General features: G+C 52.0%; 1 protein-coding gene across 5 annotated transcripts in view; it reads left to right on the top strand.

Annotated features, from left to right (window-relative positions):
• The window catches only part of NRG2 (neuregulin 2), a 340647-nt gene that overhangs the window by 308616 nt on the left and 6136 nt on the right, over nt 1–25895 (top strand). Inside the window, exons 5-9 of one of the 5 annotated variants that reach the window (XM_037802313.1) lie at nt 804–922; nt 9380–9473; nt 15573–15649; nt 21011–21034; nt 24900–25002. In XM_037802313.1, coding sequence (XP_037658241.1) covers nt 804–922; nt 9380–9473; nt 15573–15649; nt 21011–21034; nt 24900–25002 — 417 coding nt within the window. Of the gene's footprint in view, nt 1–803; nt 923–9352; nt 9474–15572; nt 15650–16020; nt 16080–21010; nt 21035–24899; nt 25003–25895 lie in introns of all 5 variants that reach the window. The other 4 variants (XM_037802310.1, XM_037802309.1, XM_037802314.1 and 1 more) reach the window with 4 other exon arrangements.

Raw genomic sequence — 25895 nt, 5'->3', positions numbered from 1 at the left:
CCCTCTAGGACTCAGTTTTCCTGTCTGTCAGAAAGGGGCAAATGTACTACCCTGCACATCTCCAGATTGGCCTTGAGGATTGAGTCAGACTGTGAAGACCAGGATCTTTTTGTCCACAGAGGGCACTGAGGGAACATTTGTTGATTGAACAGATGAAGCGAAAGTCCCTTGGAAAGTGCCCCTTAGTCGCAGCACTGATGTGAAGGCAGGGGAAATCCACATTTGGACTAAAGAGTCTGGGCACAGTTGCCACGGAAACAGTGGCTCTCCCAGGAACCTGGGAATAGGCCTAGCCGCAGCCTCACAGCCCCTGAGAAATTCACCCACTGCCTGCGTATCTAGAGGTGACAGGCTGCCACTTCTAAAGGAAGGCTGAGGCAGCTGGGGAGCCAGTGGAAGGGAAGGGAGGGAGGTGGGGACACTGGGAATGGGAGTGGCACTGAAAGAAGAAGAGCAAGTGGATGGCCATGCAACTTCCTGCAGGGTCTGGGGTTTCCTCCCCCTGAAAAAATTGTGATAAAGAAAGTTCAGCCCTAGAAAAGTAAATAAGAGGATTCGTAGATTTAGAACAGTGTGTAGCCATTAGCCCCACCCTGTGTTCTCCTGAGGGTCCAGGTCTCCCTTCAGTTCCAGGGACTCAGGGTCTCACCCCAGAAAGGACTGGTCTGAGGACGTCTGCTTCCCATGCAACCTGCACACCCATGTGGCTCTGCCGAGATTGGTGACTGGTGGGGGGCAGTAGGGAGCCAAGCAGGCCTGGGCCCCGAACACACCTCTCCCCTTCTTATCCCGTCACTAACCAGAAAGAACTCACGACTACAGTTCAACAAGGTGAAGGTGGAGGACGCTGGAGAGTACGTCTGCGAGGCTGAGAACGTCCTGGGGAAGGACGCGGTGCGGGGCCGGCTGTACGTCAACAGCGGTAGGTGGTCCCCAAGGAAGGGAGGGCCCCAAGAGGGGCCAGCTGGGCGGACCATTGCCCCCCTAGCCCTTGGGAGGCCTGCACATGATCCATCTTGCCCTCGACCCCCCTCCCTCCTGCTGCTGCCATATCAAGCCCCAAGATCTCAGCCGATTCAGAGAAATGCAGTCGAAGCATAAATGTTTAGCTTTGCTATCTGGGCCTGGAAGAGCTGCCAGCTCTCATATTAAATACTCTGAAAACTAAATATTTTGAAATCAAGAGGTTGGGGGTGGGGGGGGGATATTTTTAGAAGGCAATTATGGGAGGCTGGGCTGCCAGGAGCAGGGCTGGGGGGAGAGGCAGGCCCGGGGCGTGTGCGAGCTGCCTGCTTGCTGCCTGTTGCTTTGCTGGGGACCCGGTGCAGACAGCCAGCTCCACTGGGCCCTGGGGTGGGAGGCTTGGATGCCCTGGGCCCCTGCTGGCAGGTTCTGTTCAGGGATGGCAAGCTCTCCCTCCCAGGGGTAATCCTCTCTCCTTGAAGACTTGCAAGGTCAGGACCTCTCCACACCCCCTCAGCTTCCCCTCTCCCCAGTGTCAGTTCTAGCTCCATGAGTGGAGGGCACCACCATCCTGCTGGGCCGTTGTCTCAGGTCCTGGTTCTTTCCCTTGACTGGAAAGCCACATCGCCTCTGCCATAGCTGCCTGTTTCTTTCCCAGGAAGCACACCCAAGTTCTCCCAAATCCCTTAGATCACTTTCCTCCTCCCAACACTCACAGACTGAGCACACCATTTGGGTCCCAGTTTATTGAGGTTCACTTCCAGTCCTGCCCTGTCACAGAGTCCAGTCCTGTCTCCATGGTCACCTGCTGCATTTCCACCAGATAGCCTTCCAACACTCCCTAAACCCAACATTGTCTGAAAAGAGAACTTGTGCCATCTCCTGCCCTAGATCCCTAGACAAAAAGCTGGCTCAGATCCTGTGAGGGATACCCCAGTTCTCCCAGCCTTTTAGGGTTCCTTGGTCTCCCTTGCCATTCATGTCTAATAAGTTGGAGTCCCTGAGTCCTGGTCATTCTTCTCTCTGGCCCATCCATTCCATCTTCACCTCAAAGGGCAGTGCCTGCCCCATAGCAATAGCCCCTTAAGATGCCTCATCTTGCCATGCCCCACCCCCCCTTGCAGAGCCACAGAGCAAGGACTATGGTCCACAACCCAGCTCTCAAAAGTGCGACCCAAATGATCTTTCCAACCTAGCTGCAGCCAGCCTTCCTCCCCTGACCACGCCAACCCTCAGTAGTGCCACTCCCAGCCCTGGCCTCACTCCTGAGCTACTTCTTGGCCAACAACAGACTGTCTTGTGGCAACTCCTAAATTCTAGACTTCGATCATTCTTCAACTACCATGCTGTCATTGAACTTACTCTGTGGGTGGGACCTCCCCATAAACTTCAGGAGTTGGGAAAGCAGGACTGATGCCTTCTCCCAGGAATAACAATAATAACTACTAAATATTGAGAGTTTGCACTGTGCCAGGCTCTAGAGCTATCTCACGAACCCTTACTCAAGCCTATGATATATTTTATAAATCATGAAACTGAAGCTCAGAGAGGTTAAATATTTTGCCCAAAGTTGAACAGCTAATCAATGATAGAGCTATAGTGTGACAGTGGTTGGCATCACTTGGATGGTGAGCTCCCTGGGGTTATGTGCAGCTTTTTTACCACTCTAACCTCTGGCCTAGCACAGTGCTGGGCTTATATGAGGTACCTAGGAAATATTATACTAGAAAATTTATAACCTGCTCCAAGGCCTTGACTGACCCACACATCCCCAGCTGGGCATGGTAACAGAGGGGTACCTGAGCCCCTGCTCCTCCCAAAGGGGCCTGGGATTGTGGGCCATGCCTGGGGTCTAGCATCTGCCACCCCAAGCCGTAGTGAGCAGACACACCCAGAGCCACTTTAGATCTGGGGTTTTCCTGTTTTGTAAGTCAAGACTTTATTGGTTACAACTGACAAGACCCAACTTAAAACTACCTTAAGGAATTTATTTATTGGCTTATAAAACTGGAAAGTTCAGAGGTAGAACTGGCCCCAGACATAACAAGGTCCAAGAATTCAGATCGTGGATCCGGACGCTCTCTCCCACTGCGTGTTGGCCTCATGCTCTCCTGTAAAAATGGACTTCCCACTCCATGCCATATTGGGGGCATGGAGTGGGAAGAGGAGGCTGCAGCCTCAAACAGCTTCAGGTTTACATCATCCTAGCCTGCCACCCAGAGAAAAAGAGCCAGCTTTGCTCTATGACTGTATAACAATCACAGGGATGAATTCTGATCACCCCTGCTTAGGTCATGTGGCCTGCTTGGCCACTGACTTGGGCCGCACACCCACCTCTGTGTGTGTGCAGAGGGGCTACTGAGAGACAGAGTGAGTGCTGTGAGTGATGGTCCTGCCTTCCGCAAAAAGGGTTCTATTAGCAGAGGAAGAGGGAAGGGCTGCTCTGTAGAAAACCACAGTAGTGTGCTCTCCCCTACATGCAGCTTGGGGCCTGAGGCTGGGGGTTTTCCCCAAATAAACCTCAGCCCCAGCCTACATGGGTACATGTCAGCCCTCAGCAGGCCATGCTCTGATCAGTTTGGGAATCAGACACTGGGGTTTTTGGACTGACAACTAAGGTCAGACCTGGAATCTTAGGCTCCCAGCAGAGGTTCCTGCCCCTTGTCCCTCCAGCCTGGCAGGAGAGCAGCAGGGCAGAGCAGTCGGAAGATTTCAGGGATTTGGTCCAGTCCCAGCTATGTCACGCACCCCTGAGTGAGTTACTCCACCTTCTTGGTCTTTGTTGTTCCCATCTGCAAATCATGGGGCTGAGCTAGATGATCTCAAAGCCCCTTCCCCCTAAAATTCTGGGATTGTGAGTTTGACATTGAGGCTGACATTCTGTGCACCTAGCCTCCACCCACTCACACACACACTCACATGTACAATGCACGGTTCTTCTGCTGCCCCACTGCAATTATAGTCCGTGGCAGGCAGGAACCTACCCTTGATGTGGGGAGGTGGAAGGGGCCGCTGCAGGGGACCAGGAGGCTCCTGCTGGAGACCTTTTCCCGGGCAGAGATGCTCAGGCTCCTTGTTTACCCATGGAACCCAGGAGACCTGTAGCAACTGCACCCTGGGAAGGGGGCGGAGGGCGGACAGTGGGCAACTGTGCCTGCCCTGCTCTGACTCATCCCAAGGTGGGTTGGCTTGCCCCGCCCAGGCCCCAGGGAAACCAGGGCTACAGGACTGGGACAGCCAGAAAAGGACATGGAGGGCCAGCGAGGGGAGTGGGTTGCTCGAGGAGGCATCACTTGGACTCTTCGCTGGCTACTGCTGTGTTCAGGTGGAGCCCCAGTGCTCCTTCCCCAAACCAGAGTATGCCCTCCTTGCAGTTGCAGCTCTGCCAGTTCACATGAGCCTTCCTGCTTTCCTGAGCTGGCTGGGAGGAGGAGTCATCGGCAGAAAGTTTGAGGTGCTTTAAACAAAACAGTCAGCTCGGTCCAACCCACTTCAGAGTTAGAGAAATCAGCTGCCTCATCCCCAGGTGAAAGGGAACTTGGGGCTGTCCCGGGGGGGGCTGTACCAGTCCCAGAATATTGGACTTGTCCTGGCTTCACCCCAGAGGGCAGGCAAGTTTGACCTGGGGTATCACAGGACCCCAGAATCCCTGGAAAGGCCACCTGGGCCTGTCCCTTACATGGGGGCTTAAAAAGGCTAGCTGTTTAAACACACACACACACACACACACACATTTGCATTCATGTTCTAGAAATACTTTTCAGCAGAGCCCTGTTTCCCTGTTCTGAACTCTGGAAAGTCACAGTCTTAGCCTCCAACAACCTGAACTCAAAAATATCTGCCTGTTCTAACAGACCAAAGAGGAAGGATAGACACCTTTACCAAAGGGGACATACTGGACAGGTGGGAGGGGAACCTTGAAGGATGAAAAAACACTTGATCTGGACCTGAAAAGATAAGCAGAAGTTTTTTCAGTGAGTGAAGGAGAAAAGCAGTTGCAGAGAATGGAGCACCAACTCCCATCCAGGGCCATTCTACTCTTCAAGGGCCTGATAAACTCATTCAGACTAAGACACTAATGACTGATAAAGCCTTCCTGGGTTTACCCCTCCCAGGCATTTTTTAAATTAATTTTTTAAAGAGGTAATTTTTGTACCATAAAATTCACCCTTTAAAAATATACAAATTCAAGTGGTTTTTAGTATATTCACAAAGTTGTACAACCACTAAGCACCACTGTCTAAGTCCGGAACATTTTCAGTACCCCTAAAAGAAACCCCATACCCATTAGCAGTCGCTCCCCATTTCTCCTGCTGCCCACCCCTGGAAATCACTAATCTACTTTTTATCTCTATGGATTTACCTATTCTGGAAATTTCATATAAGTGGAATCATATAATATGTGGCCTTTTGTGACTGACTTCTTCCAGTTTTCATGATTCATCCATGTTGTAGTATGTATCAATTCTTTTTTCTTATGGCTGAATAATATTCTGTTGTATGGATATACCACGTTTGTTTATCCATTCATTAGTTTGGGTTGTTGGGTCATTTGGATTGTTTCTGCATTTTAACTACTGTGAATAATGCTGCCATGAATATTTGTGTACAATACTTTTTGTGCAGACATGTGTTCTGTTCTCTTGGGTATATACCTAGGAGTGGAATTGTTGGGTCATATATAATTCTATGTTAACTTTTTTGAGGAACTAACACACTGTTTCCAAAACTGCCACACCATTTACATTCCCACCATCAAAGTTTCAGGGTTCTAATTTCTACATATCTTCACCAACACTTGTTGTTATCTATCTTTTTTATTATAGCCATCCTAGTGGGTGTAATGTAGTAACATATTGTAGTTTTGAGTTACATTTCCCTAATGACCTCTGGGGAGGCGGGGGGGTTGCATTTAATAAAAGACAATGCTTTAATCTACAGAAAAGAGAAATTAAGGGACTGTCAAATATCAGTATCAGCCCAGAAGGCCAGACTAGTCCCTGAGGTGGTAGCAGAAGACACTTTTCTCTGAAGAATCACATGTTCATTTGCTCATTCACTCATTCATTCATTCAGTAAATATTTGTTAAGCACCTGTTACATGCGAGGCACTATGTGAAACATTAGGATTCAATGGTAAACATGACAAGACATGTCTCCTGCCCAAATGGCACTTACATTCTAGTGGAGGAGCTACTCATTAAACAAGTAATAAATGCACAACTAGTCATCTAATTATGTTAGAATAAGCGCTACAAGTAGAAGTGTACAAAACTAAGAGAAGGAATAGGGAGGAGCCTGACCTGCTCAAGAGGTCAGGGGAGGCCTCTTTGAGACACTGATATTTTGAAAGTCCTGGGCAGAAGGTAACTGGCTTGTTAGAGGAGCTGGACTAAGGTCAGCATAGTTTGAATATAGCGAAAGAAAAGAATAGGAGATGAAACGGGAGAGGTGGTGAGACCCAGCTTAGACCTAGGGAGGATTTGGGTGGTTTATTCTGAGTGCAAAGAGGAGCCATTGGAGGGTTTTAATAGTGGAAGTGATTGATCCAACTTACATTTTTTAAAGACCACTTTGGCTGCTGTCAAGCAAAAAGCTTAGAGATAAAGGCAAGAGTGAGCACAGAAAGACTGGTGAGGAGAGTATTGTGGACATCCAAAAATAGATGATGGTACCCTGAACTAGGGAAGGAAATAGTGACACATGGCTGGAATCAAGAACTCTTCAGGAGGTTGAAATGGCAGCCCTTGGTAATAGATGGCTGTAAATAATCAGGGAGAACAGAAAAACAAGATGCCCTGTAGGTCTTTGGTTTGTGCCATTCGGGGGATAGAGATGCCACTCAGTCAGTGAAATAGGGAAGGCTGGAGAAGCAAGTGGTTGGGGTGGATGACTGGAGGCTCAGTGTTAGACATGTTGAGTTTGGGTTGGCTGTGAGCCATCCAAGTGGAGGTGTTAAGCAGCCAGACTCTCCAACTTAGAGTCCTTCAGTTCTCCACACATGGGAGTCCACAGGGAAGAAATGCAGATACACTGACAAGGGAATGTAGACATGTTGTCTTGGGAAGTCACATGTGCTAGAACACTGTGTGAATGCACCTCTTCAGTGGAGAAATCTTCATGGAGTGCGGCTTCACCATCAGCCAGATTTGGGCTGTGGTGACTTCGGAAATCCCTGCCATCGCAGAGCAGTGTCCTCAAGGTACTTCTTTTTGAGGTAGAAAGGACTGTAGTCACTATTTCCCCATGCCCTCTGTGGCGAGCTCCCCAACTGCCCTCCCTTTTTGCCTTTGCCACAGTTCCAGCCTGGTCCCCATGACAACATGGTTCTGGCCACCCAGGCTTGATGCACCCCAATTTGGGCCTGACTTCCCCAGGAGTTCCCCTCTGCCTCCCAAGGCCTCAATGAGCAGGCATGTACTTGTGACAAGCCCAGGTATGCAGCTGTGGTCCCCGCCACCCCAGCATCCCCACTCTTCTATTTACTGCTCACTCATCTTGTGCGGAACAAACAACAAGGGCACAGCAACGGGCAGCCTCTGCTACCCAGGACTGCAAAGGGTGCCTGGCCAGGCCTGGCAAGTCTGGGCCAAGATTTCTCTGTGTCTTAGCCAAGGCCCGCATGAGAACCCAGGCCTGCAGTCCACATAGTGTTTGCATCTGTCCAGTTACGGTAAGCCTTCGTGCTGATGTGCTTTTCCACAAGGGATTGGGTGACTGATGAGAGGCCTTGTCACAAAACACACTGTGACTCTGGACAGGCATTTCACTGCTATCGTTCCTCACTCTTCCTCTGCAGTGTAACCAAAGGGCAGGACAACCTCTCGGGTCTTCCCAGTAAATGGGATTTTATAATTTGCAGGCGTGGTCACCTCCGTTGTTTCTCTTCTCTGTCCCTTTCTTGATTCCCTGGGTCTCACTGACCCAGAAGTGGGGCAGGGACACCAGCAGGAGGCCTCCTCCCCCCAGCCAGTGTGTAGGCTCCAGCCAGGTTTGGGGTTGAGCTTCGGAGGGAGACCTCAGCAGGGGTGAGCTCAAGGATGCCAGCTCAGCAGTAGGCATGATGTGGGGGGGAAGGTGGAGCTAGCCCTACCCGCTGGGTTTTATCAGCGAGCTCCTCAGACATATACAGAGGCAGAGCTGTGTATATACTCCCAGTTCCCCGCGCTCCATCTGTCTCCCCACATGTCTAAACACTGAGGGCGTCAAGTGCCTGCCCTCGTCCTCCTCCTCTCAGCTCCCGTCTCCTCCACACACACACACAACTACTATGGAGGGTGGCAAAGACCTAAGACCCCTGAGGAGTCGGGCCAGTCAAGGTAGGATGAGCCCCCTCGATCAGGAGGCCACTGCTGGGTGGGAGTGAGAAGCTGTCCGAGCCCCAGAGAGCTGAGGGGGCAGCAGAAACCCATTTCTAGCTGCCCAACCTGGATACGCAGCTTGGGGGGGGGGGGAATTATCTTATACATAAAAACTGACATTTCAAGAATTTTAATTTGAAACCAGCTTTCTGGACTCCGTCCTCTGATGGAGGAGCAAAGCTTTAGGTATTTTCAGTTATCAAATGAATCCGATAAAGTAGATGTGTAGTCTGGATTAATAGCCCTAAAACCCAGTCTTGCTGTCACCCAGTTTTCACATCCTAGCTGCCTTCCCCCATCCCTCTCCATCCCTCTCCCAGCCCCATCTCCTCCTGAGCAACCTGAAGCTCCTGATTTATGGCTTGCGCAGTCCAAGGCCTGACGGCTCCCTCCAGTGGCTATGGCTGACTAGGTGGGGGGCTGCCTGTTATGGGGGGACATGGAGAGAACCAGGGATGCTTATGGAAGTGAGGTGTATTGGCTTTTGTAGCCTTTCTAGGATGCTTAGAGCTGGCTCGGCCTCGGGAGATACAGGAAAGAAAGTGGAAGCTATGGATTCCCCCCACATCTCCCAGACCTTAGAGAATCACAGTACCCAACAGGCACCATTCTCCCCAAGGCCCAGCTCCCTACCCCAGCCCCCTCCAGCACTAACCCCATGGCTTTGTTCCCTCCACATTAGACATTGGTGTCTCACTCACCTGCAGTGGAGCCCCAGAAAGATAGGGGGGTAGGGGGTGGGGACAGAGATGAGCCCTTATCCCAGAAAAGGATGTGGTTTCTGCTGTCCTCTCGTCTCCTCCAAAAAAAGAACATCTTCCTGGCTTTTGGAGGTTTGCCCCAGAGCGTGGTGCAGGACCTCTCTGGGCAGATGGTTGGAGTTCATAGCGGCCACCCTTTTACCTGTTGGTGACTGGAAGAGTCATTTCTGCAGTCGCCAATGATCCTTCAGCTTTGAAATGGGGCATGGAGGACCATGAAGGAGGTGATCCCAGTGGGTCACTGGCATGTGTCTCTCATGCCCCCAGTGAGCACCACTCTGTCATCCTGGTCAGGACACGCCCGGAAGTGCAACGAGACAGCCAAGTCCTATTGTGTCAATGGAGGTGTCTGCTACTACATCGAGGGCATCAACCAGCTCTCCTGCAAGTAAGTGGCCAGTGGGGGCAGGCATGGGGGCAAGAGTAGGGTGGGAGAGGCTGGGGCAGAAGTGGAGGGCTCAAGGAAAAGTGGGCCTCAAGCCACTGACAAGGGGTCCCCAAGGGGTATAGACAGGGAAGTTTGCCCTCCTTCCTAGCCCTTACCTGGAATACAGGGAGGTATAAACTTTAAGGGGCTCAGGGCTTCTGCAGTCCCAGTTTCCCGGCCCCAACCTACCCCATCTCCTAACGTCCACCTGCTCACCACTACTCTTTAGGGAGATGAGGGTGCTAGTCTATGTTCTATGGCGGCACTGGGTAGTCTGTTTCTCTCATCTCTCCCTCTTTCCCTCTGTTTCTCTCTCTAGCTCTTTCTTTCTCACTCTCTCAGTCTCTCTCTCTCTCTGTCTTTTTCCCTCCCCAACTCTCAGCAACTCTCCAAACTTTGTTCTTGATGAACATTTCCCAGGGCTTGTTCCCCAGCATGAGGGGCCCAGCAGGGCCAGGCACAGCACAGGTTCCAGGATCTTGTTGCTGAGGTTCCTGCTCTTGAAAAGAGGGGTCTGCCCAGAATCCAGCGCTTGTCTCAGGATCTGGCTGTCCAGATATGCCCTGGGTGCTGCCTATGCCCCTTCATTCCTTAGCCCCCTCTCTAAGGGATGAAGGGACAGCACAAAGAGGGGGCTGCCTGGACACCAGCAAGGGCACCACTATGGGTGTGGCCCAGTGGGTGCGATTGGGTTGAGAAGAGGTTCACCTCTGGGCTTCTCTGCCTCCCCAAGGGCTAGGACCTGCCCTTCAGCCATGTGGGGCCACCCCATCAAGCTCAGAACCACCTGCTCCCACCTCCTCCCCTTAGCAAATCAGGCAGTTTGGAGCTTGGCAATCAAGGAGGGCTTGTTCAGGCCCAGCCAGATCTTCTGGGGGCTGGGCCCACAGTGCCTCTTGACACGTTCTCTGGTAGTTTCCCAAGAAGGGGAGGGATTGCTGTGTGAGGGCAACACAGGCTCTGGACAGATTTTGGGGAGAGAGGGGTTAGTTAACAACTGCAGTTTCTCAAAGCAGCCCAAGCCTAGGGCCCTGGAGATGCCAAAGCTGCCCCATTCCCATGGCATCTGGGCTGAGGCCACCAGAATCAACTTAACTCCCCACAGACAAGGTTGGATTCTGCACTTCGCTCTCCTGCACCAAGCAGGCGAGAACCGTTGCCTCTGGCCACTGGCTCCAGGCAGATCTGCACCTCCCTCCCGGGCTACCGCCTTTCCCAGGAATATGGGAGCCTGGTGAGAAGACCAGGTCCTTTAAAGTCCCCTCCACCTATCACTTGATACCGCCGGGCCCTGTCCCCTTCACACTCACTTCTCAGTGCTGGGGTTGGCAGGCCTGTGCTGCCAGGCAGAACCGCGGCCCTAGCTGGCCTCCTTTGCTGGCTCCTCCCTGGCTCCTCCCTGGCCCTGCCTTCACCTGCTGCCATCCTCTTTCCCCGCCGCCCCATCCCAAATCTCAGGGGATAGTCCCAACAGCAACAACAGGTCCTCCAGGGAGTTCTCAGCCAGACTTAGCCTCTCCTTCTTCCCCTCCTGCCACCTGTAGGAGGTGCAGCATCAGTTCAGCAGACCCTGGGGATCATTCCAGCCTTGACCATGCTCTGAGCTCTTCAGAATAACCTACGAGAAACTCACAAGGGTCCTGGAGCACCTCACAGGGACGACCCAGGCCTACAGCCCCTTCCCCTTGGGCCCAACCCCTTCCACTACTCACCGCCCACCCCAGGCCTCTCCTCTACCCTAGCCCCTCGGAACCTGGATATTGAAGGGCTCCAGCACTGTCACTGCAGTCGTCCCTGGTTCCAGGCAGGGAAGGTTTTGGCCATCCAGGACAGGTGCCAGGGCTGAAGAGGGCCACAGGGGCCTGGGATTCCAGTGGTAGAGTTAGTGCGGGAAAGAGAATGATGAGCTTCGTGGGCCCCGACAGGACCCTGCCAGCAAAGCTGCACATCGAGGTCCTGCCCGGCTATATGTGAGAGGAGCAGAGGGCAGGAGCCTGAGCCAGTGTGGAGATGGTATTCTGTTTCCCCTTCCCACCAGGGCACCTGGGATTCACCGCTTAGAATTAGAGCTTGGTGCCCAGACCCCCCTACTCCCACCCCCAACCCCATCTGGGTCAGGCCCAGCCAGAATGTCCCTGAGGGAGAAGGGACGGCAGTCAGTAAGACATGCAGGTGGGCAGATCCTCAGTGCTGTGCTGGAGAAGGGCAGGGTGGGAGGGGGGGTGGGGCAGAGCCCAGAGGCCATTCTGGGGGCGGGTGAGCTGGGAGGGAAGGGGGGCAGGCCTCTTGGGGATCCTGATGACACCTGAATGGAATAAAAAGGAAAGAATTCAGGAAACGGAACTCACGTCTTACCATTTGTGCTGTTTGTTTACTTTTTATTTTGATTTTTTTGCATTTCCGCTTAGCTTGGATAATGAAACTAGACTGGTCAGTTTCATTCCAGTTTCTATAAAAATCAGTTTTCCTTCCTGGTTTTCTTACACTTGTTGTTGTGTATTGGTTCAGAGCCCTGCAGGGAGTGTTGGAAAGCACTCCTGTTTTTCTGGAATTCAGAGCCAAAAGAAACAGTGTCACTGACACTGAATTTTGTTGTTTTTTTTTTTTTTTAAAAAGGGGGGGGGATTTGAAAATGGGGGTCCAAATCAAGGTGACTGTCTCCTGTCTGGGCCAGACAGGGGTCTCTGCATTTCCTCTTGCTGCTTTCTCCTCTTCTCTCCGTGTTTTTCTGGAGCACGGTTGGTGCGTGACTCTTGGGGACTGGTTCAGGGGATGATGACAGAACAAGACTCTCTTTCCAGCCCTGTGCACATACCAGCAGCATGCCTCCCTTCCCGTCAGCCCATCCTCCCCACCCCTTCGTCTGCCCCACCCCCATGTCTAGGTGCTCCCCCCACCCTATGTCCATCTGCCTGCTCATCCTCACCACATGCCCACTCCCCTCCTCATGAGGTCAGAGACCTTTCACCCCTCCAGTGCCCGGGGGCACACCCTCATCCTTCATCCTCCCCCTCCCCCCGGGTGAGGGCAGCACACATGGCATTATCCCCAGGCTACCAAAAAAAGGAGAAACTGAGGCCCGGGAGGTGAGGTGGGGAAACAGGGAGGCAGAGGTCCTGACATCTCTGTCACCCCAGATGCAGCCCATGGGCTCTCCTCTCTGCCCCTCTCTCACCCCTGCTCTTCTCCAGCCCTGGGGACAGACCTTCCCATATCATAGCTGATGACTTGGTGGGAAGGGCTGGGAAGGCTGTTAACCGCTGCTCCTTCTAATCTGTTCTTTGTGCCCCTGAAACTCATAGGCCAATCCCTGTTTGAGTGGGAACCTGCCAACTACCAGCCATCCACTCACACTGAATTCAGACTCCCGTCCTGGTTTAGAGGCTAAATGTACCCTGTACCCTCTGACCCTAGTCTTGGGTGTAGGTTAGGGAGGCTCTAAGCTTCTCTAGGGAAACCCCAGCCTCCTGGACATAGCTCATCCTCAACAAACAGGGCTAAGGAGAGAGACAGGAGAGTCCAGGAGCCCAGTGGAAGGAGTCAGTGCCCCAAAGACAAAAGCCTTGAGTATCAGCTCCTTCCTGCACTGTACCCACCTCCCAGTGCCCTTTCCTCGGTTCAGCTGGTGGGGAACACACTTTCCCAAGGCAGGAAGGTTAGGACCATAATGTTGCACAACTCGTGGGAGCATCATTTGTATCGCATGCCTTGTCAGTGGCACCACCTAGAGTTGTGCAACTCAAAGGCCATGAAAGATAAGAGGATATAGTCGGGGTAGTCCAGACTAGATGTGGGAGCAGGGACTTAAGGGGTATGTTTAGTTATCATTGGTCTCCAAGACACATGGGACAGCCAAAGCCCTGCTGTCAGCAGTGGGAATAAATTCTCCCCTCGTTTTCTCCTGTCCCCTGCACACTCTCACTCTCTTACACACGCACATACACACATGCACATACATATTCATACATATACATTCACAGATTTTCCCTGCCTCCAAGAATTGGGCTGATCTCAGACATTGGGCACAGTCCAAATTCTCTCTTTCTTGTTCATTCATGGACTCCAGGAGTCATTTTGGCTGCTTCCTGAGTCTTTATCCTCTATTCCAAAGGTGCTTCTGCTTGAAAAACAACTTCTCCCCCCTCTAGTCCCCATCCTAAGTGGACATGATTTTCTGAGAGCTGAGGAAAGACAGCTGAGCCTGGCTGGAATTGGTTGGGACGCTTTAGTCACTACCTCCATTTTTCTGGACTTGGATGATCAGGGACCTGGGCCAGGGATCAGAGAAAGCTGTGTTGACAAGGGGCTACTCTTCCAAGCCTCCCTGCCTGCCGGGACAAGTGCACCAACCTGGTTTGCAGTAAACCCCTCCACTTGCCCTAGGCACACTTCCCAGCCCTCCACCACCACCACCACCACAACCCCCATGGGCCAGACACACTCCCACCACTACAAGGCCCAGAGAAACTCCAGCTCACTCCCTACCCACCACTCCCACTCCCTACTCCTCTCAGCAGGATTTAGGACCACAGGATTTTCATGAATATCTATCATTGCCAATGGCTACCACTCACTATAAGCCCAAGGGGCTTGCTGATGGTTGGTGTACACTAGAATGCTAAGAGGTAGACTACACTCGCCTCTTGGGAAGTTTAGATTGATTACTGTTGAACAGTAACCTATTGTTGAGGGGAACATTGGCAGAACCCTAAAGAGATGATGGGCTTACCCAATTTCCTAAGGAAGAAGAAGCAGAGGCAACACAGACCCATCTCTGAGTGGGAAGATGTCAGTAGAGGGAGTGGGTCAGTCTGACGCTGTCTCTAAGTTTCTCCTTAGGTATCTGGCCTCACTGGGGTTCAGAGGAGAGTGCTGAGCTGGACATTTCTCCCAGAAATCTGCAAGACTGAGATTCTTTTGAGGGGAGGGGTGTCAGCCAGAGATCAGAAGAAAGTGTACTTTGGGGATAAGGACAAGGTCAGGGAGCTGGGAGTGGGTGGTACTTTGGAACTATAAGAAAGGCAAGATGGGAGAATGAGATCCAGGTCAGAGAGAGGCCGTGAGGGAGGAGCAGGTCATGAGGACAGGCAGCCAGTAGGCCCCTGACATGGGACAGGCTTCCAGTGTCCCCCAGTGGGCCTACTCCAGCACCCACTGTGGTTCATGCTACCTGAGGTCAGATACTGTGCACTTGGCCTCAGGAAGACCAACTTTGGGAGACTGGTAATTCTGGCTCCTCTATAGCCTCTCTTTTTCCTCATTAAGGTTTTCCCATATGTATTGCTCTAGGACAGCCTTCCCCAAAGTGAGTTCTACAAGAGTTCCTCAGAAAACTACTTCTGTGGTCAAATGAGTTCGGAAATGCTGGAAAGCTTGACTACCTCCTTCTGCAAAACTTTTCATAGCCTTTCATGTGTACATTTTGAGCCCTGGGAATGGCTTTTCCATACTTTTTTTGGCCACAGAACCCTCTTTGAGAGAAGAGATCAAACATCTCCAGGGTCACTTTTGTCATGGGCACACAGTCTGGGAACAGCATTCCAGAGTTCTCCTTTGAGCTCTCTGGGGGGCTGTTTCATGGGTGAAAGCACCTGCCAAGGGCCCTGGAGAGAATCATTTTGTAGGGACTAAAGGAGTGGCTCCCAATAACCTGGTATTCTTTGGGCCTCCCAGCACCCTGTTGGCTGATTGCCTGGCACAAAGGGCTAGAGTTCTGGCTTCATGGGGCACCAGGCAGGTAAGAAGGAAAGTCTCAATGATCATTAGGACAATTAGTCAATAACATCCCATCTCCCCCAACCCCACTGCCCTAAATCATCCTCCTCCCTGCCCCATCCCTACCTTCCCCACCGCCCATGGAGCCACATCTATTCGAGAGATTTTTAAATGAGATTTCAGAGCCCTCCACCCAGCCCCGACTCCAGCCCCTTCAGCTACAAGTATGACCCCCAAATGCCTGACTTGAGTTTTCTCATTCATCACTATGCACTTTGATTTCTAACCTTAGCCTCGTGGATGATGCCAGTTTGTTCTGTGATTTTTCCCCTTTTCCTTCTCCAGATGTCCAAACGGATTCTTCGGACAGAGATGTTTGGAGAAACTGCCTTTGCGATTGTACATGCCAGATCCTAAGCAAAGTATGTTTGAAGATACAAACACAAGTCCCTGCTCCTTAGAAAGCTTCCGGGTGCAGTCCCCCCAATGTAGGGCATAGGGCCAGGGGTGTTGGTTGTTTTGATCTTTGGCTGTTTTGTTTCTCTTTTTCTTTTTTGTATTTTGGTTTGTTAGTTCTTTTGTTTTGTTTTGTTTTGCTTTGTTTTTCATTTTTGGCCTAATCCTTGGGTTTAAAGTTCAGGGCTGCAGGTAAGGGGCAAAGTGGCAAGGCCAGTACAAATGGTAACGGTGGCAAGGAACCCAGCTGGCATTGGCAGGAGCCCATGCCGGGGTGTTGCAATGCCTGTGTCTTGCTATCCTGGCTCTCTCTTTCTGGTTTTCTTTCTTTTGGTAGGTGTCCTGTGGGATACACCGGGGACAGGTGTCAGCAGTTCGCAATGGTCAACTTCTCCAGTATGTCTCTTTCTTCTATTTCTTCTCTTCCCTGGTGACTGACAGTCTTCCCCTGTGGGAGGGATGGGGCCTTGCTTAGGCGCAAGACTCGGGGGAGGGATGCAGGGGTGTCCTGGGCTCCTCTCAGTCCTCAGTGCTCACCAGAAGTCTGCAGAGGAGACTGACACACCCCCTGCCACCTCCCCCTCTACACATTGGTCCTACCGCCTGGGCACAGTGATGCTGAATTCTCTCTGCAGACTTCCAGAGCAACACTCAGGCCTTTTCACCACTTCCACGGTCAGGCAGCCTGGCCAGAATGAGAAGAAGCATTTGCAGACCCCTTGCCTGCTTCCAAAGGCCTGTTTGAGGGTGTTAGGCTGCCAGGCAGTGAGTGTATGCATGTGTGTGCTGGTTGGTGTGTTTGAGCGGGAGAGAAAAAAGTTCTTGGGAAGCCTGTCTTCCGATCTGGCTGGAGTTTGTTTTCTTTTGGGAGTGGGGATGTTTTGAGGGAGAGCAGGACCCAAGGCAATAGTTTCCATGGGTACCAGAGACTTAAGGCAATTATTTATATGACTACAGGATGGGGTGAGGGTCGGGAGTTGCTGGGGATGCTAAAAGACAGAGAATGAAGAATCAAGGGATAATGGATGATTCACTCCAGGACCTGTCTGGTATAAATCCCCATAAAGGACTTCGTTTCTTTCCTTTCCTCCTCTTCAGAGGTTAGAGCCTTCTGAGGTTTGGCCAGTTGGTTGAAAAAATATAAGCCCTGTGGCCCAAGGATGAGGCCTTAATTGTGGAGGGCATTTATTTGGGGCCTGGAGGCAGTTTCCTCAAGCACCACCAGGTGGAGGTGGAGCAGAGCAAAAAACCACTGGCGGCCCTGGACTCCATTCGGGGCCCAGTAGTGTACAGGCCTGCAGGGCTGGTCCCTGGTTGCCCCACCCCATCCCACAGAGCAGACTAGACCCCTGCCTGCCCACCCCCAACTTCCGCCTGTTTAGGGAGGACAGTGGGGTCCCATGAGGAGTTAGGAACCAGAGTGCAGTGGTGCCTGGGCAGAGGTGGAGCTCAAGAAGATGCTGAGGGCGGAGCCAGGGGCTCGGTCATTCAGATGACCCTTGGGAAAAAAGGGTTAAAGGATTTGGGTCTCAGGGTAGGGAAATGAGCCTTCCCAGTTCTCCTCAGACCACAGCACAAAGGCCCAGAAATTTTCCCTCCACACAGGAGCCTGGGAGTCAAGACTTAGAAAGGGAGTAGAGGCCCCAGGGAGGTAGGAGCTGGTCAGCCCAGATTGCTAACTATCTTGATAGTGTGTGGAAAGCAGTGCTCTTCCCCAGCCCTTCCGTCAGAGGCCAGTGAAAGCAACCTGGCCAGGGAGGAAGGCTGTGCAGGTAAGGGTGGAGCCTGTGGATAGGTATGTGGCCCCACCAAATTTTCCAGTCTAGTCTCAGTGAAGAATCGCCGGGTTAGATCCAGCCACATGTGAAGGACTGTAGAGCAAGAGGGGCCTAGAAAGGGGGCAGGACAGCTGGGCAGAGGCAATGCCTGGAAAGAGGCAATGGAAGGCATGTTCCTCTCTACTCTTGGGCCCAGAGCCTCCCTGGCTCATGGGACTGTTCTGGACAGAGAGTCCCAGCCTGTTATGAATCAGAGCGGCCTCCCAAACACGAGCCACAGTCCAAGGCCCCTCTGTCAGCTGGGCTGCTTCAGCTTTCTGCTCAGATCTGCTGGCAGTGTCAGCTGGGCCACCACACTCCAGAGAAGAGCTGGAAAACCCCAGAAACCCTGGAAAAGCACCAGGCCTTGTGGCCTAGCATGATCATTATTATTACCGTTAACATTTTGTAGAGAATTTATAGTCTTCAAGCCCTTTCACAGAGAGCACTTCATGTACTTCTCCGTCAGATCATTATTGAAAAGGGTAAAGTGGTGGCTTAAAAGTTCAGGCTTTGGATTCAGATAAACCTGAATAAAAATGCCAGCTGCTGAGATTACTAGTTCCAGGACCTCATTTAACTACTCTGAGTTTGTTTCCTCTTCTGTGAAATGGGGATAATTAACATTCATGCCTATAGAATTGCTGTTAGGATGAAACATATTGATGCTTATGAAGGACTTAGCAGAGAGCCTGCCATTGTTGGAATGGTGTCTGGTGCCTCTGGCATGGGTGGAAGTAGGAGGGATGGCATCAGTCCTCTAAAGATGTCTGAGCAAAGTTTCTGACCTTCCTGCCCTGCCCAGACAGCATCTTGACCAGGTTACCTTTTGCAGAAGCCAAGAAAACACAGCTTGTAGCCAGAATAACACTTGAAGCCTCTCCTTCTTCCACTGACAACCAAACTCCTCCTCTTCCCAAGACTCCAAACTTGTCCATCTCTGTACTCCCACGCAAAAGTGCACACACACCCGCACACACACACACATACCTGAACATGCAAGCTTGTGCTCTGGGGCCCACATCACTCCATCCTTGTCCAGACACCCTGTGACTGTTTGTCACGGCGCATGTTCAGGATGAGGAATTCATATATTGTCTGGTAAGCCTGGCCCTGTTGGGAGTCCAGCATCAGGGTGCCATGATTGATGGTCAGCATGAAAATTTCTGCCCAAGAGGACCTACTAGTGACTCAGTGGTGCCACCCCCACCATGAGTGACAGCCAGTGAGCATGATGAGTAGGAGAGGGTTTTCTTTGCTGGGGCAGACATAGCTGCAGACCCCTCAGAATCCAGCTCCCTCTTTCCCAGTGAGAGGAAAGGAGACTGCCTTCCTGATGACCAGTCACCCCAGCCATTACCAGTCCCCCGTAAGGAGCACTGGCCTTCAACTCAAAGGGAAGAGCAATCAGGAGCCCTAGAAGCTGCTGCTGCTACCACTTGGTTCACAGAGAAGTAACATAGTAGAAAACTCTTAAGAGACTTCAGGGGCCCTGCACACTTCTCCAGATGATCAGTGTCCTCAGGAATAGCCAGTCAGGCCTTCCCAGACACTTGATCAATGGGCAGGAATAGCCCAGGCTTAGCACCAAGAGACTGGAGACCTGGCCGCTGTCTCCCTTCTGTCACTTAAGTTGCTATGTGACCTTGAGAAAGTGTCCTAGCACTACTGGACCCCAGCTGCTCCTTCTGACACAACTGCCTTGTCCAGAAGTGGGGCCCAGACCAGCTCTATGAGCCACAGGTCTTAGAGTATCACAAATGCTGTGGTCAAGCTGGGCTGTCCGTGTTCTCTCGGGGGAGCATGACTGGATATCCAGTGTGAGCTCCCTAGAGCTGCCTGGAGGGTCTCTGGAGCCACAGAGATTCAAGATTACTCCCCAACCTCGGGAGTGCACAGAAGTAGTGTAGTATCTGCGTGGAACTGTGGGATTTAAGCCTAAGGAGTCTTAAGGCTCTTTCAGTCAGAGCCATCTACTCTCCTGCCATTTTACAAATTTAGAACCCACTGGGATCCCCATCAGGAAGCAGAGGAGAGATCCAAGAATGGATGATGCACAGGACTTCTTGCTGATTTCCTCCCATCCTCTCCTTCCTCTGCAGGAGATGAGAACATTAGAACATAATTTCATCCCCTCCATGGATATAGCCAGAGCTTACTGTGCAGATGGGGAGGCCATAGAGTGGACAAATCCAGGCAGGCCAGACCCTGGCCTTTGCACCAGTGCTTCCTAGATCTGCTCACTTCTTTCTCTAACTGTGTTCAGGCGCTTTTGAAAGATGAGGAAACAGAGACTATGACTTGTCCACATCCACACAGCAAATTAGGGATAAAATTGAGACTCAAGGCCTGCAGACAGGTGCTGGCTGCTATGTTAGAATGGTAGGTGAGCTTTTTAAAAACATGGCTGAGAGTTCTGGACTCCCACCCTGGAGATTCTGATCCCATTGGTCTGGATGACTCTGGAGCACAGCCTCTCAAAGATCCCATGGCCAAGTCTGATCCCCATTTAAGAGATGAAGAGACCAAGGTCAAGACAGGTTGCATGTCACTCAGGGTCGCACAGCAGATTGGTGGCAGACCCGACTCCGGGGGGCAGGCCCTTTTATCTGTGCCTCAGTGGCACAGGTGTCTACCTCAGAGGACCTGAAATTGCACCTTGACAACATGATTCCACTTCAGAGAGTGTGCTTTGTCCCCCATTTGAGGAGCTCAGGTCTTCCATAAGTGAAACCACTTGACTCTTTCTGATTTGCAGTTTGGTTTCCCAAGCAGTGAAATCAGGCAGGGACCCCATGGTCTAGCCCCTGTCAGTACCTAGGGTGTTGGAGGTGTCAAGTGGAGAAGCACCCCCTCCCCACCCCTGCTTCACCCCAGAGCACTTCCCCCATACCTCACAGCTACAGGGGCCAGGCTGGGAGGCCCACACCCTCGTTCTGAACAGAGGAAGTGCATGTCCTGGGAAGAAAAGAGGCCCCAGCAAGGATGCTGGCAGGGAGGGGACAGGCAAATAGGGCTCCATGAATGAGCGAGGGCCTGGGCAACCTGTCTCCAGGTGAGGCTTGAGGGTGCTACAGGTGCCAGCACTGGCGCTGGGAGGAGAACGAGGAGTCCTTGGACCCCACCCGCACTCACCCTTTCCTCCCTGGGGGCCTTTGCCAACTGACTCTTGCGCCTCTGCCTCCCCACCAGGTACTAACCCTCACAGCTCATCTCTAAAAACCTGCCCTGCCTCCTGATTTTAACATTTCCTCTCTCCACCCTCTCAGGGGCTCTTGGGGAGGGGGTGCCAGGGGAGGGAGCTCAGGAGGCTGGGAGGGGACACCACTAACCTGCTTTCACCTCACAGGCTGGCTGCCCCGTGTCTGAGGAATCCTGACCAACGTTTCTCTCTCTCTCTCTCTCCCTCTCTCTCCCACCCGCTCCCCCTCCCCCTCCCTCATCTCTCTCTATCTGTCTCTCTCCCTCCACCCCTTCCCTCTCTGACCCTCCTCTCTTCTGCTCTGCCAGAACACCTTGGATTTGAATTAAAGGGTACGGAACCTCTATCACTCAGAACCATCCCCACAGCCCCCCTCAGCCTCTGACACCATGTGTGCTGAATGTTTTGTTTCCTTTCAAAAAAGTGTAAAAGGGATGATTCCGAAAATCTCTCCTGGCCCCATCAACTTGTCCTATTATAAACTGTTGTTCTGGGGGAGACAAGAGAAGTTCATGAACAGACTATGCCACCACCCCCCCCCCAGTGTACAATAGCACCCCCTTGCATAGGGGAAATGATAGCTATGAGGCCTCAGAGGGGAGGACCCCTCCTGAGCTGTGTGCAGGAGAGCTGGCCAGACAAGACACTCTAAGAGCCAGATCTGGAAGCCACAGAAGCTGGGTTTGGAGAGTTGTGCAGAGAGGCATCCCTTTCGATTTGATTTTAATCTTCTTTCCTTTCCCCATTTCCCTTTCCATTGCTTTTCATTTTGCACGAGGCTGGTGGCTGATAACTCCCTGTTTGTCTCTGCCCCCTGCCCTATGTCTGCCAGGCTTTGTCACTGCTTGAGGCTGTCACGATCTCCCCACTCCCATGATCTGTCCCCACAATTGCTCTTGTGTGTGTTGTGGGCAAGGCCAGCAAAGGGCTGGGCAGGGCTGGCCTCTGGTACCTGCACCCCTGCCACCAAGCTCAGAACCTTCCATCCCTCACCCTATTGCCCTCTGGCCCCTGGAAGACAGCTTGGGCCAGAAGGGACTTTGAGGGGTCTGTCTTTAAGCTTTCTGGCTTTATGCTCAAGGGTCCAGATGTATTGCAGCAGGAGATGCAGGGGCTCAGAGGAGTTGAGGCTTCTGTGGGGTTGGACTGCAGACATGGTGAGAAGGCTGCAGCTATGAAAAGGCTGTTCTTATGGCAGGTTTGGGGAGGCCCTAGTTCCCCACCACTTAGCCCCTATCAGGGGTTCTCAGTAGAAGATACAAAAAATATATCTAAAGTCTATGTAAGAGAGTATGTTTGCCTATATCTGATAACTGCAACGGGATGCAGGGGTTTGAGTCTATATGTCATCTGTATGACGGTGGGCATGCAGGAGTGAATCTGTAGGTATGTGGTACGGGTTGTGTGGTGTGTAGTTAGATGTTTGTAGTGGGAGGAAGTGAAAGTGTGTACATGGTGTTAGGTCTCTCAGTGCAGGGTATGCATGCATGGAGGGGGCAGTGGAATATTCTGTTAAAGACCAAGTATGTGTGCAGTTGGATCTGTAAGTGTGCAGAGGTGAGTCTGGGAGTATATGTGGTTATATGTCTATGTCTATAAGGGTGTCTATATATTCACTTACTCATCAACTCAATATCTACTGAACACCAGAATTCACCAGAGACCAGCACACAGAGTCCCTGCCCACATGGAGCTCACATTCTACAGGGGTGAGACACACCAAACAAACAGGAAAGACACCAGGTAGTAAAACAAAAGAGGGTAGAGGGCTAGTGCCTGGCTGGGGTGGGGAGCTACTTTAGCTAAGTGGTCAGGGAAAGCTTTTCTGATGAGGTGGCATTTGGCTGAAACCTGATGAAAAGTAGCCAGCCATGCAAACAACTGGGGAAAGAAGCAGAGAGTACAGCTGGTAAAACGATCACGTGGTTGGAGCATGCTTGCTGTGTTCAGTGATGTAAAGACTGCCAGTGAACTGGAGCACCGTGAATCTGGGGGAGAAAAGTACAAGATGAGATCCAAACAGCAGGCAGGACCAGGTTATTTAGGGCCTCCTTGACCATGGTAAGGCTTTGGATTTTATTCTAATTGCAACAGGAAGTCATTTGTGAGTTTTTAAGCAAGGAAGTAAAATGATCTGATTTATGGTTGTAAATAAATTTAGCTTTTGAATGAAGAAGAAACTGGAGGCGGTGGCAGGAGTGGAAGCAGAGAGACCAGTTAGAAAGCTGCCACAGTCAGTCAGGTTAGAGATAATATCCTCTTGGACTAAGGTGGGGATGGTAAGAAGTGCTCAGATTTGAGATCTGTTTGGAAGCAGAGTGAGGGGCCTTACTGATGGATTGGTTCTCAGGGTAGGTGGAAGAAGAAGAGTGATGGAGAGTGATTGCAAAGATTTGGGCCTGAGCAACAGGAATGGTGGTGCTGCCACAAAAGACATGGGAAGACTAGGGGAGCGGATTTGGAAAGAGGGTGGGAAATCAGGGCCTCTGTTGGCCATGGCCCTTGGATTCATGAGTCTGGAGCTCAGGGAGAAGTAAGAGCAGGAAATAGAAAATTTGAGAGTCAATGGCTTACAGATGGATGAGATCACTGAGAGAAAGAGGGCACTTAGCGAAAAGAAAGAAGGCTGAGAGCCCTGAGTCCTACTATTTCCAGCACAGGTAGAAGAGGAAGAAGCAACAACTAAGAGAAAGATCAGCCACTGAAGTAGGAGGAAACCCAGGAGAGAGTGGGCATTCAAAAGCCCAGGGGGGCATGTGGCCCCAGAAGGAGGGAGTCGGCTGAGAGGGAAGGAAGATAACCACGGGACTTGGACACGGGGCATGACCAGAGTAGGGAGGGGACAAAGGCTAGACTGGAAAGGACAGAGGGGCAACTGGGAAGGAGGAACTGGAGCAGGACTGCAGACCACATGGCTGAGAGGTGGGGATCTGGGATGGGGCTTTGTTTGTTTAACATTCCACATAATCGTGTGTCAGTGGACAAGATCATTGCATATGTGCCTGTTACTGGAGTGTGTGGTTAACTCTGTGTGTGCGTGTACATGTGTACTTCTCTGGGCATGTGTGCAAGTGGCTCTTTGTGAAGGGGTTTGTCACCTTGTGTATCAGATATAGTTATAAATGTCTGCATGTCTGAGGGGTTGTACCTGGGTGTGTGGTTGTGTGTATACCTTTGCCACAGGAGATGCTGCAAGCCTAAGAGGTCAGTGACATTTCCCAGGGCTCCAGAGGGAAGCAGCTTCCAGTTACCCCTGAGCTGGGGGAGGGGACAGTATGGAGAGGCCAGTCAGCAGGTGTGAATGGGACAGGGATGGAGTTTCTGGGCTGTAGGCCTTAACTGGCTAGTGTTATCACTTCTTTCCTTTTCTTTCTCTGGCTTTCTTTGTTCTTGAAGGGGAAGGGTGGCCCCACCAAGCAGTAGAGGGTGGAAGGAGTAGGCTGGCCTTTCTGAGGGCTCTGAGGCTCAGACTATCAGTTCCTCAGAAAGGATTGGAGGCTGCTCCCTGCACACAAGGACTGCTGTGCTGCCACTCAGCTTCTCCTAAGCAGAGACAGCAAGGGCTGGCCTGGGCTGGGCCCACAACCCTGACCAGGCTGCAGGTGCAAACAAAGGCCTTTCTCCCCACCACCCATCATGGGCCTGGTCTCCTGTCCCTGCTCATGGCCCTGGCATCCCTCCTGAGTCCAGCCTCTGGGTCTGATTGTCCTGCCACCAGCCCAGAACAAGCCATTCTCCACCTTGGGGAAGCTGAGGTGGCTGAGCCAGGCCTTGACTCAGGGTCTACATGTTTACCACCAGGAGGAGCAACTGCCCCAGCCCCCCAAGGCTTTTTGCAGCTACCAAGCTATAGAGGAACAAGGCAGGGTTGCTGGCCAAGCCAGGTTGCCCTCCCCTGCACAATGGCCTTGGGAGCTTCACCTCCATCCTGTCCCCCCCCAAGCCCCTACATCTTCCACTCATGCATTCTGGCCAGGACGTGGGGTTCAGGAAGGTGAACTCAGGGGTAGCTGCATGTGACCAGATCAATGGGTGGGTGGGAGTTGGGTAGGGGGAAGCAAAAGTCAGTCCAGGAGTGGGCTGGAGGTGGGCAGCACCTGAGCTTGAGGGAGCCCAAGGTTTTGGGGGGTTGGATCTCTGTTGTCCCCAGGGGTCTGCCTCCTGCCCTGCCCCCTCACGTTCATGCTGCTTCTGCAGAAGCCGAAGAGCTGTACCAGAAGAGGGTCCTGACGATCACTGGCATCTGTGTGGCTCTGCTGGTCGTGGGCATCGTCTGTGTGGTGGCCTACTGCAAGACCAAGTGAGTGTCAGACACGCAGGCCAGGACAGGCCAAGCACGGGAATGGGCCTCCAAGACCATTTGTGTGAAGACGGGCTTTCCTCCCCCACCCCACTGTGCCTGACCTCAGCCCACTGCACTCTCCTGTGTACTAATTGCCCCTTCAAGGGGCTTCTGCAGTTGGGTTTGAGGCCAAGGGCCTAGGCCAAGAAGCAGGAGCAGAGGGTAGAGGAATCAGCCCAAGAGGACTGAACAAAAAATGGCCATGAGCACAGGCTTTGGAAGAAGTAGTTCTGAGTTCAAATCCAGTGCTGCCATTTCCCACGTGACCCTGAGCAAGTTGATGAACCTCGCTGAGGTCAGTGTCCTCATCTGTAAAATGGGAATGGTCCTAGTTTGCACCTCAGAGGATATCATGAGAGCCTGAGCAGGAGTATGCAGCTGACCCAGAGGCTCCTGAAGCTTCTGCGCTGTCAAGGCACTGGGACCAGGAAAGAAGGTTGCATTCCCAGGGAAGTAAAGAGACCTTAAAAGGCACTGCCTGACCCCACCCTGGGAACAGTCCAGGCAAGAGCCCAGAGAAGGTGAGGCTGGGCCACCTCTAGAAGAGGAAAGGTGGGGGAAGAATGTTGGGGCAAGGAGAGTAAATGGACAGGAAGGGGAGCTGGCTGGATCGTTCAGGAAGAATAGTGCAAGCTAACAGAAAAACACAAGAAAGAGTCAGCTTTGTTCCCTGAGCATGAGCCCCACTAGTTGGAGAAAAAAAAGAGGCATGAGTCTAAAAGGACAGCTGGGGCCCAGAAGGCACCATAGGGCCTTGAATGCCAGGCTAGGTGGCCTGGTGTCATCCTGCAGACAGTAGGGAGCCAGTGAAGATTATAGAGTGATGCAGTGCAGGTCTTTCACATCTGTTC

This window comes from Choloepus didactylus, chromosome 13, assembly GCF_015220235.1.
Source record: "Choloepus didactylus isolate mChoDid1 chromosome 13, mChoDid1.pri, whole genome shotgun sequence".
NCBI lineage: Eukaryota > Metazoa > Chordata > Mammalia > Pilosa > Megalonychidae > Choloepus > Choloepus didactylus.
Note: the sequence above shows the minus strand (reverse complement) of the source record. Positions and strands in the feature narration are given on the sequence as shown.